The sequence below is a fragment of the Megalops cyprinoides genome, chromosome 13, assembly GCF_013368585.1.
Source record: "Megalops cyprinoides isolate fMegCyp1 chromosome 13, fMegCyp1.pri, whole genome shotgun sequence".
Taxonomy (NCBI): domain Eukaryota; kingdom Metazoa; phylum Chordata; class Actinopteri; order Elopiformes; family Megalopidae; genus Megalops; species Megalops cyprinoides.
In genome coordinates this window covers 21394568-21406779 of record NC_050595.1, presented here as the reverse complement: position 1 = coordinate 21406779, position 12212 = coordinate 21394568, and the positions used below count along the sequence as shown (strand labels likewise).

Genomic DNA, 12212 nt, shown 5'->3' with positions numbered 1-12212 from the left:
CCGTACCAAGGATTCCAAACAAGAAAATGTGCTTAAGTTGAAATGAAAGATAAATACCGAATAATAATATTTGTAATGTGTATGCCTATCAAAGAAATAATAAGATGTTGCATGTTTGCCATAATTTGATATTGGTACAACTGCAGATAAATTAGCATCTCTAAATGTGTGATGGGGAAGCGTTTGTAAACAGCAAATAACCATAGCTACTTTATGATGGAAATTTGATATTACAGGCTATTCCTGTTTGTGAAATCAGATTTAAATGACAATTAAGTAGTTTATAATTTAATTGATCAGATTGCAAAGCAACTCTGTGTTCTCTATAACGTTCAAGTTGCCAGAGAGGACCCGTGTCCTCTGTCTGTCAGATGTGAACTTTAGCTTCCGATGGCCATTTCTGAATGGTGACATGCTCATTGCCTGAAGAAAATGAACAAATAATTTCACTTAAATCTTTTTTTTTTTTGTTTCGCATTAGCTGTCATAATAGGAATGCCCTCATGTGTTTGAAATGTTAACCGTTTTATTCGTTTTCAGGTACTGTCAAAACAATTATGTGTGTTATTTCAACACACAAGTGGGTGGGCACGAGGCTATGCTGTGGTTGTTTCTAAAACTGCTCAAACCGTACCTGGATCATTCTGTCATTCCTTTCAACGCATCAGTCAAAACTGCTCTGATTATGCATGCAGTTAGATGTCTCTTTACAGCATTGTTTTTGATACAGCCGTCTTTGATGTGATGGTAGCCTGCTTATGGTAGATGGTAGTCTGTAGCAGAGGGAAAACAGGAAGGAACCCCCCCGCAAGGATTCACATTTAGGGGGAATGAGGGTGGTGGGGGGGGGGGGGGGGCTGGGGGGGCAGACACCGAGCCTCCTCCTTTGAGTCGTATTGTTGTTGTTGTTGTCATTGCTGCAGCCTCTGTTTACCAGCCTGGCTGCTTCAACCCATGCTTCACAGTCATGGCTGAGAGCCTGCATAGCATCAGTGATAATTCACTCCTTCCATTGTTCTCCTTTGTCGTCTTATTATAACAGTACAAAGGAGAGCTCTAGTCTGATTTGCCAGATGCCCTGTTTCGGAGCAGTGTGCAGTACACGACTTTAATTAATTTGATGGCGTTGTAGAATGTCGTCGTACCTTAGTAGTATTAAAATAAAGACACACCCACCCCCCGTTACGGACTTCCATAAATGGACCTGAAGGGCTTTGCTGTCTGGGGCCGTTTGTGTATCAGAGGTGGGGGCTTCATCCAACCATATTTGGGTTATTGTGTTAGAAATGCATCTGTTTAATGGAGCAGGATCTACTCACCAGTTATTCAGCCAGGATGCAGCAAATTCTCTTACATTATGGGACAAACATACTGACCGTCGGAGTGCATTTGCGACGGCGTATTTCAGATCGCAAGGTGTCCTTGAGGTAAACGACGGGCGCAGTGTAAATTGCTACGTACAGGCACGCTGAGTTTGATTTGCCCTCCGATTGCAGAGGAGCAGCGAGCGCCAATGGGGTTAAACATCTACAGGAATCTGTTTACAGAGGCCGTCTGAAGATCGTGGGCAGATTGCTTTACTCTGAGCAGACATAGGGCTGTGCAGTCGCACATGCACGCAGGCTTAGAAAGGGCTCTCTCCTGCTATCTTGAGTTGTAAACAGTGTAGTACGCATGCCCCCACGGTCTGACAGGCATTCAGCCAGCCGGGGAGGGGGGGGGGGTGATGGATGTGGGGTTTTTAGGGACTGCTTCTCTGAAACGGCGCGATGTTTTTCCCGCGGCGGTGTCGCGATCGGGGGGCCACCGCGGGGAAAACGCCCGCGACTCTCCTCCTCTGAGAGCAGCGTGGCGCTCGGCTTGGCGCTGCGGAAAGCAGACACTCGCGCCGTCTCCTCATCAGGTCAGAGCTGTTTGTGACAGACAGAGGAGAGGGAGGGGGGTGAGGGGGGGGAGACTGGGGGGGGGGGGGGGGGGGGTGGAGTCACATGATCCCAGCCCAAGATCACAAACAGCCTGGGATCACATGACCTTGGCCAGCCTGCGTACTCTCTCGCCTGAGCGTGGGCCAAGGTGCAGATGCACCAGCTCTGCCGCGATTCCGCCACTCTCTCCCTCCTCAGCCAATCGGCATCCCCCGCGCCGGGCCGCGCGGCCACTCAGGGACTGGGGCCGTTTTTCTTGTTGAACAGATTGCTTTGTGGCCACGTTTAGGGGGGTTTGGACACCGGCGCAACTATTTGAATGCTTTCACCTGGAGCAGGAAGGACCTTATGCGCATTTGGAATTACAGAGTGACGTCTGTTCTGTTTTTTTTACCCCCCCCTTCATGTTTTTGTTCACAGAAACGATTGGCGGGCAGCGGAGGTTTTTATTGAAAGTCACCTGCCAAATGTCTGCGCATTTACAGGTTTTTTTCCCCTACTGCCCCCCTCCTGGTCCTTTTTTTAGATAAGCTGGTTTAATGATTTTGCTCGATTGGCCTGAAGTGAACTCGGAGCTGAAATGATTGTGGTATTTTTGGCATGTTTGGTGGAATTCTGTTCACTGAAGTTTTGGCTGCCCTGCAGAACTGCGATTAAATGTCTTTGTAATCAGAGGGTTCCAGAACTGTGGACCTGAAAGGCCGACTCTCAAAGCCTGTTAATCCATAACCTGGAATTTCAGAAACGGGTCGACGGAGGCCAATCCCACAGAACACATGAAGGGTAAAAACACGGCCTTTTCCCCACAGGTCCCGCTCAGCCTTACTGCACTGACCTCATCATTTAGAACTGATCAAATTCTGGCACATATTTGTGCTTGAAATTCTTTTGTTTCTTTAAACTTTAACTTTGAAACTCATACCCATCACTCTTACCAGCTGGGGGCTTTGAAGAGGGCAAACAGTACATTAAGAAGTACTTAACACAACACAACGTGCCCGCTATTTGCACCTTAGACAAACCTTTTCTCACAATAAACACAGTGTACGTGTCCTTGTTTCTTTTTTTATAACTGTTTTGAAAATAATATTTTCTATTTCCCGTACAGCTCCAAATCCCCTGTTTTCCCGTGTGTTCCTGCGAGTCTCATTAGCAATGTCCTGTTACTGGTGTAGGGGACAAAGGGATTAACATTCTGCTGTCTGATTATTCTCCTGGCAGGAACATTCTGGGGATTTCTCACATAGCGAGACTGGCTCAGAACAGAAGGAACTGAATAACAAAATTGGGGAAAAAAAAGAAAGAGGGGAAAAAAAACAACAAAGTGGGTCAATGTTCAGAATGCCATTCTGCTAAAGCAATATTTAAAAGGGGGGGGGGGGCTGCCAGCTCACCACTGCAGGTCTTATTAGACTTGATCAACTTGATGCAATCCGCGCAAATCAGAAACAAAAGCGAGAAGGGCGTGTTTTGTCAAATGCCATAAGTGTCTGAAATTGTTCCCCTAAAATAAGGATGCTCGGCCGCCCCTCTGTCCGTTAGCGTTTTTTGACTCCCTAAGATCCGCTCGTGATGCTTTGCAGCAGCCCCCACACCCTGGGGTTGAGGCAGAGATGGCCTCAGATCAGCTCCATCTCTGTCATCATGGGAGCGAGGCCCTCGCCATCTAGTACCAACCTACTGCCCAGCGCCAGTCACACTCGCTCCGTCGCTGAGAATATTCGACGTAACTTCCGCAGCAAACGGTGGCTGTAGGAAGGCACATACCGTTACAGCAGTCTTCTCCTCTGCCGCATGCTGTTTGTTTTTTTGCAGTCGCCTGGCTTGGTGCGCTCTCTGCCACCCTGCTCAGCGATATCTACCCAGCCTAGAGAGCGGTCCATCTGTAGCCGCTTGGACAACCCCGCCGATTGGCTTCGGTGGTAAACAGTGTGTAATTCTGGTGTAGAACCAGAATATACGTAATGCGAACAATCGCAGCCGTCAGAAATACACCCTGACAAGTGAACTCTGGAAGCCATGTTGTGGAAGGACTACAGCTCAGCCTCGGTCAATGGACAGATCCCACCTGTTGGAACTGTGGTGGTGCATTGCAAGCTCTGATTGCGTTTCACTTTAGCATAATTATTTGGCCCTTTCATGGTGATGAGCCACATCAGCACACAAAGGTCTTGCATCTTCTTCCCGTTACTACCTTTTGTTCATAAACTGTGTAGTGCAGTCATCATCTTTTTTTTTTTTTAATGAGGAAAGAGTAATGCCCTGTGCTAAGCTTGGCTCATCAGTTTCAGAAGCCACCCTGCATAATTGTCAAGATGGCATGGTTCAGAAAAGACTAAAGGGGTGTTTCGGGCCACGTGTCGGCTCTTGACTTGTAGATGCCATGTAGGGAGAGTTCCATTGCTTTGGAGTGCCATCTAAGTCTCGCAGAATCAAACCTCAAGATGGGTGGAGTCTGTTGCTTCAGCTTCTGACTGTGTGACATCTGACCAAGAAAGCTACCAAAATGTTTTCTCTCTAACCACCGGGCATATGAAACGATGATAAAACAGCATGTAGTAGAACGGGACTTTTAATACTTTTAATACCATCTTTGCATTATTAGCATACATGAAAGCTCGTTAGCGAGGGAGAGCCCCCCAGAGTGAAGTCTGATATCTCCGGCTCGGACGTCAGGAGCGGGAGGGGGGGGGGGGGTCACGGGCTCCGAAAGTGCTCCTCCGGACGGCCTCTTCCTTGTTCGGCAGTTTCCCGCAGCAAGTGGAGGGAACCCACAATGCCTCGCATAGCTGCGGGTACTGCAGCGGGGTATGGAAATAGGCCTGCACTCGGGATGTCTATAAATAAAACGCCGTATCCTTGATACCTCGGTTGTTTGGTCGCGGAGGGGGGAGACGGTCTGGGCTTATATGGGTAGCGGGGGGGTACAGGCAGGACACGGGCACGAGGGGAATTTCTCCCCATTGAGGAATTTGTGGAAATGATGCGTAACTCCGCGGGCGAGAGCCCCTCCGAGCTCCGGCTCCAGCCTCTCGCCTTCCATAAATAGCCACAACACAAGGGCCGCGTGGCTATTTAAGGAAGCGCAGTCCCGAGTTCCAGTTCCTGCTCTTAGTGAATTCCAGCTCGCTCATCCGCGCATAAATGCGTCACCGCTTTGCGAATCCGCGCCCGAATTTGCTGCATAGAAGGTGGTAAGGAGATACGTGAGTAAATCTTTCCAGTTTGGACCAGATCCAGTTATGAGCGAAATAGCCCAAGAGTTCTGAAATGCATACCCCCCGTTTGCCCATTTATTTTGACAACTTAGCGCCACATTTCTCTGTTCATTTGCAGTTAAACTCTTTGTGTGGCAGTTCCACGTCTCAGCTTTGTGATTTGTCATTGTGACTTCAATATTAAAAAAAAAAAAAAAATTGTAAGGAGTTGTGGAAAATGTGGATATCAAGAACCAGCACCCCCTACTGTTGCTTAGAAAGAAAAGAAAAAACCGTGGGGTCTGTGTGAATTTTCCTCTGGTTTTCAGCAGTGCTTGCATTCAGTGATACGGGCTTTAGTTCTGCCGATGTTAAGTAAAACAATATTAAATATTCATAGTGTGGCTGAGTGACCCCCCACCAACAGCCCATCCACAGAGCACACAGCAGCGCTTTGTGACACAATCCCATTCTGTCTGTGAACAAATGGCACGCCACTTAACGGAGGAATCCGAAACATACACAACCAGCCTTATATATACTCAGAGTATTGCTGTGTGTGTCATTGTTTGGATTCATTACATCAGTAAACGCAGTACAGAGGGATCCTGCTAATTCCCGATACTACTGTATATAGTAATAAGCGAAATCTGAAAAATCTCATTCAGACACTACTTTGGCTGGCCCTGAGCGCGCCGGGCGCGGTGCCAGCCAGCTCGGAGCCCGTTGCTAGGAGACGCGGAGTAACGCGACTCTTGGCGGGCGGCGGGCACTCCTATAGGCTGGGGCAGGGCACCTACCTGACGGCTCTGTTTCAGGCAGAGACGCCAGCCTCCCGAGACGCTGTTGTGTCACAGCCATGCCCTTCCAGCATGCTTGTTCGCGCTCTCTCTCTCTCTCTCTCTCTCTCTCTCTCTCTCTCTCTCTCTCTCTCTTTCTCTCACACGCACATGCATTCACATTCACATACACAGAAACAGATCAGAGTTCACCATCCTATACCAGTTTATGCTGCTGCTGGATTTGAGCGGAAGGGGCTTGTGGGTATTATTGGTAATTGGTATATTGCTATAAGGTAATATGGGTGGGCCTACAGGGAGAGTGGCCAGAAGTATGTGTGTAACAGTGTCACCAAGCCGGCTTAGTTTTCTTTGAGTGGATATTCAATGCCATCTCCTTCATTATACCCCTTTCACACTGGAATTTTCCCTAATCATGGGAGAAAAGGAGTGCTGGTCAGTCTTTTCTTTGCTGATCCCGTGGGAGAATATCTCCACTTCAGATTGAAATTTATTGTGGAAAGGCTCAAAATGCATCCAGAACGTGGTGTAATTTGTAAGGCCACAACCTCTGAACTGCGGAAACAAGCCGTATGAGAAGGGAAGGCACACGACTCAAAGCAGAGGTACGGGCCTTTCCACAGAGATAGCAGACAGCCTCATCCCCCCAGAGAAATGTATGCCCCTGTCATAACCAGTGCGGTCGGGAATGCCTAATTTATTGATAGCATATTTTGAGGAGATGCGGTTCACTCCCACGACTGCCCACAGTAAACATGGAGCATTTTCTCGTGCGCGTCGCTGAAATCTTAACTGGAAACACACTGCCACTCTCCACACAAGCGTCTTTTACTGCTGCCTTTCTCACGCTCGTGGCGGGATTACAGCAGCAGATGGACATAGCTTTGGGGAGTCGTGTCGTCCTCATGGTGAAGTCTCGTCAGTCACAGCATCATTAGACCAACAAGAAGCGTCAGGGTTGGATTAAGTTAATTTGTGTTTTTATTTATTAGTTTATTTTTGAGATTTTAATGGCAAAGCTCCCAGCTGTGACTGGCTGGTTGTAGATGTTTAAGCCTGTTCCATTAAAAGTTATGTCTTTATTGCATGACTTTTAATGCATAGCACTGTATGTTTCTGTTAGCAAAACCCCTGAGAATATTGTTCAGTTTTGAACATATGTGTATGTATATGTCTGTAACCACACTTCCACTGACTTGCCTTGGAGCTGTGGGTCAGCTTTATCGGAGGCGGCCCATAGGTGCTTTCCGCAGCAAACTGACCTGACCCGGCAGTATGTTGTCAATCCCAGATGCAGTAGTAGGTTGGCCTTGAGCCCAGTGGTGTTGAGAGGAAGTATGCTGCGTTCATCCTGTGTAAAATCTCCCCCGAGAATGCGGTTAACTGCCCTCACTAGATAGCAAGGTCTTGTTTGTAAACAGTCCTTAGCTCAGTGTCTACTAAGATCGTTTTCCTCTCAGATCTCTCTGAAATGGGATCGACAAAATGACTTTCAACAGGGTTTCCCCCTCCCAAGACAACCTAGTGGTTATAGTGGACATCCCATAGTGCATAATTATGGGATGGTGTTCATGTCGGTTATTAAAAACAAAGCGAGATATTTAGGTGTTGATGCTACCAAAAACGCTCAACCCGGACTGATGGTACTTGAGCGGCGGGTGATTCGGGGTGACCAGGCCTCGGCTGCCGGGGCCACCAGAGCCAGCCACCAGAGCGCGGTTGGCGTCCTCCCTTCCCTGGGACCGGCAGCAGCCCATCTGCTGGCGAGACTCTCGCTCTGTTCCCCTCTCCCAATTCCCTTAATAGTCCCCAGCAGCAATAATATTTAGCTCCAGCGCGGCCAGCTCAGCAGTTGACTAACAAGGCTGGCACAGTTGAGAGCTGGCCCTCTGCAAACACCCCACGCTCTGGCTGCACACCGCTCCCTCCGCGCCGGCCCCGGCCCGGCCCCGGCTCCCGCTCCCACTCCCGCTCCTGCTTTCCAGCCTTCTTATCTCCCCTCCTCCGGCGTGTGGAGTGTGGCGAGGCTTCCCTGAAACTGGGACCCGGTCCCGCTGTCGGGACGCGACCGCGACCGTCCGCCTGTGGCGTCAGGAGACCCCGCTGTCCCACGCCAGCCTCTGTTAGCCTCCTCGAAGCGCGCAGCAAAGCCGTGACGTTTCCATCCAGCTTTCATTCCTGCTCCCTTGGGAACCACGCCGCGCGGCATCTCAAACGCTTATCCAGTCCTGCGATCCTTCTATCTCATCTTATCAGACGCCAGTTAATATTTTCAACAAGGAGGGCACGTTCTGTTAGGCGAACGCAGGAAGCTCAAGCTCAGCCGTAAATAAAGCCCAAAGAAACGTGAGATACGGGAACAGGAAACCTCCCTCGTGCTGCGATCCTCACCGTGGAGCCTCTGTTGAAGTCGAGGTCAGTGCTGCCCCAGCAGGGCGTCATTAACCCCCTCCCTTCCCTTCCTCTTGTCTCCCGCAGTGTGCCCTGAGAAATGTGAGAAGCGGGCGTGCACGGAATTGGGCGAGTGCTGCCACCCGCAGTGCCTGGGCAGCTGCGCGGAGCCCGGCAGCGACGCGGCCTGCGCCGCCTGCCTGCACTACTACCACGAGGGCCACTGCGTGCCCGACTGCCCGCCCGACACCTACAAGTTCGAGGGCTGGCGCTGCATCACCATGGACGAGTGCTCCAAGGTGCACCTGCCCAGCGACTTCGACCGCTTCGTCATCCACGGCGGGGAGTGCATCCCGGACTGTCCCTCGGGATTCACCCGCAACGAGAGCCAGAGGTGAGAGGAGCCGTCCTGCCTTCTGTCTCAGCTACCTTGCAGTAACTCTGTACCACTGAACAGTTTCACAGCGCTTCGTTGAGTGATACTGCACAAGAGCTAGATAAAGCCTTCATAAGCCTGACGTAACACCTTCATAAAAGCATATGCCAACAGGGTAGGTCATTCAGTATGCACATGGATTGGTATGTTATGGTAATGTTGCCGTGATATGGCACATGCTATCATAGACCACATATGCTAGCGTAACTGTTTATTAATGCTTCCGTAGTGCTTACGAAGACATTATGGCGTGCTTATGAAAGCTTTATGTAGCTTATATGCACATTCTTTAGTTTTGTTGACCATTGTTTTTACCTAGTGCTCTTCGACAGTTCTGGTGAAAAGTCAAGGATGGTTGAGTCAAGGCATATTATGAGAGCCGCCTGGGTTTCTGGGATGTTGAGATGCTCTGCTGTTAATTGACAGTGAAAATGATCTGGCATATCCCGGTATGGGGTGAAAACAAGCAAGAATGCACGGCGGTCCCAGCTATGTGTAATTCATTAAGCCTGTTAAAAGGCCTTTCAGAGACTACGCCGTAATATATATCGCCGTTTCCTGAGTAGGATGTGACGTGTAAATCTATTAGCAAATATTTTAAGCCTATCTGTAGATGAGGTTTAAACTTAAGCACATACAATACCTATGGAGATTACTGTAGCCGGCGTGCTCTGGTGAATAGAAGGGGTGCGTTTTGGTTCCTGTGACCTGGGATAGCTTATAAATATTGCGGCTGTGCGCGTGCTCTTCCTGTTGTGTCTCTGCCGGCGGAATGTTCGGGCCCTGTGTTTGTCTTAAGTCCCCCTCGACGGTCCCAGCTCTCAGAAAACAATTCGGGGGTCAAGCGAGGACTGGGAGCTCTGTGTGCCACGCGGAGTGCGAGTGACCTTGCAGGCCAAACAAAAACAAGACAAAACAGCCTCCCGAGTGTGTGGAATTTGCGGAGCGAGGGTGCGCCGGCCTTGTTGTCCCGCCCGGGCTCCTTGGCGCTTGCGGAGGGTTTCGTGTGTGTGCTCTTGGGCCGTCCTTGACTGCGTCTCTCCCCCCCCCCCCGGTCCCGTCTGCCTCTCTCAGTATGTTCTGCAGCGCCTGCGACGGACTTTGTGACAAAATCTGCGACGAGAAGATCATCGACTCCGTGGACGCCGCTCAGTCCCTCAAGGGCTGCACCGTCATCAAGGGCAACCTGCACATCAACATCCGCCGAGGCAGTAAGTGCAGCGGTCCAGCAGGGGGCGCTCACTGGCCCTCCCCTTTCCTTTCTGCTCACGCGCATACATACAGATTCACATATATACAAACATTCCACACATGTGCTGTCTCCAAGATGAATACACACAAAGGCAGACATATACCAACTATGTAGACACTGGCACACACGCGTGCGCACACACACACACACACACAGTCACAAATACAAGGCAATATAAAGCAGAGGCAAACGGCCACCCACAGCGTCGGGCCTCAGAACATAAAGAAGTTCTTAATGCGTTAATGGACAGCCGTTGTGGCTTTTAAATAAATGGATGTTTAACTTGTCCTCTGCTGCATTACGTACACCCCGGTTTAATTTATTTGCCACTTCGATTCGCCTCAGCTCAGGCACGTACCTTAGGCAGTTTGGATACGTGCAGCCGGGCTGAGAGTCAGCCACTCGAGGATGACGCTCTCGGGGGGGGGGGCGGGGGGGTAGGGCTGCCAGCCGGCGGGGCCGTTCCCACATCAATGGGCTTTCAGCGGCGCTGTTTGAACAGCTTGTTTGCTCTCCTCACGGCCCTTTTCCACTCCCCTCCCCAGATAACATCGCGTCAGAGCTGGAGAGCTTCATGGGCCTGATCCAGACGGTGACGGGCTACGTCAGGATACGCCACTCCCACACGCTGGGCTCGCTCTCCTTCCTCAAGAGCCTGCGCTACATCAATGGGGAGGAGCTCATGGACGGGTACGGCCGCTCGTCTTCTCTGTCTGAGCAGAGACAGTTTTACCGCTGGGGAGACCACACGCTCTGTCTCCTTTCCTGTGCAGGCAAAGAAGTTGCTGTCACTGTTAAATTGGTTGAGCCTAAGCAGTTCCAGTGGTAGGATTTCAGGTTCAACAACACAGGGACAGAACGTCCAGCTGAAAGAAAGGAGAGTCTGCCATCTCGGGTTACGGATGAGGCGGCGTCACAGTTAGAGCATTTGTCAGCGTGTTTGTGTTACACTGGTACCTGTAACTCTCTCTGGTCTTCTAGCAAATTCATTGTTACGCACGTGTCTTCGCTTCCTAAGGCAAGCAGCATTTGGATGTACGGTTTAAAAAAAAAAAAAAAAGAAAAAGTAAAATGGCACTTTTGATGTTTCAGTCCAGTGGACAAGGATGAGCCTGGTGACAGCACAGCAGCTGTAATTAGAGAGAGAACAGACGAGTCTTTCTGCGCTCGGGCCACTTAAGGGAACGAGGGGTCCTTCTAGCACACGGGGGAGGGGAAGGGCAGGCGGGGGCGTTAAACCGGTATTTTCACATTGATGGGTTTGCACCCGGCGCACAGCTGTATGTTAGCCGCGCGGCGTTGATGAGTGCCTTGTATGGGGATCAGCACTAACCCTCGAGCTTTATCTTCTTATCGCTTTACTCCTGTCCCCCCCCCCCCCCCCCCCAAAAACATACACAGAGGAGGAGGGAGAGATGAGAGCGGTTTGTTCCGAGGAATTTTCAGTCCTTTAGAATCTTGGATGCGGATGCCTTATTTGGTTGCGAGTGTCTCCATAGGAACACGTGGATGGAGTAGAATGTTGGTTTTGACGGAATGCGCGCGGAACGGGGAGGGGGGGGAGGGGCAGACAGAACGGTTCTGTTCTGTTTCTGTTGCAGCGTCCCGACCAGAGGACAGAGAGGAGGAATAACATTATTCTCGGGAATGGCGCCAGTGTGCTTCTCTCACCTTACTCCAGTTCACATGTCAGATCCAGTAACGCTGTTGAAAAGCCGCAGCCTTCGTCTGTTTGGGGAAAGTGCAAATTAAAGGAAGATAAATAAAGCTTTGCTCCCCCCGACTGCAGTTTAAGTCTGATTGGTGATCCGCCAGGGATACTCACAGATTCACAAAGTTGAAAGGTCTGTCAACCAGCAGGCAAACTAGCTTCCACGTTTTGGTATTTGTGCAAACTGTGTCCACAGTGTATTAGCCTTCGGGTAACTGAAGTCCAAAGAGCCAGAAAGAGATACAAGTGGACACAGCGGTGCCAGGAGGGCTTTTCCCCTGCTGTTTCAACCCTCAGAAACACTCATAAAGAGCCACAGATGGCCACTGTGTCACCAGCCTGACTGGAAAGCCTCCAAAGATGGCGGAGGGGGGGTCATGGGAAGGCCTTTGCCCCTCGAGTTGTTGTCTCTCCCAGGGTAGGGTTACAGACACAAGAATGCTACTGACGAGGGCTCGGATTCCACGCATTCCTGAGGGTTCAATGGAACAAAGTCCGTT

At 50.3% G+C, this 12212-nt stretch overlaps 1 protein-coding gene across 1 annotated transcript in view; it reads left to right on the top strand.

Moving 5' to 3' along the window:
• The window catches only part of LOC118787640 (insulin-like growth factor 1 receptor), a 100482-nt gene that overhangs the window by 67928 nt on the left and 20342 nt on the right, over window positions 1-12212 (top strand). Inside the window, exons 3-5 of the mRNA XM_036543173.1 lie at window positions 8401-8707; window positions 9824-9960; window positions 10547-10691. Coding sequence (XP_036399066.1) covers window positions 8401-8707; window positions 9824-9960; window positions 10547-10691 — 589 coding nt within the window. The remainder of the gene's footprint in view (window positions 1-8400; window positions 8708-9823; window positions 9961-10546; window positions 10692-12212) is intronic.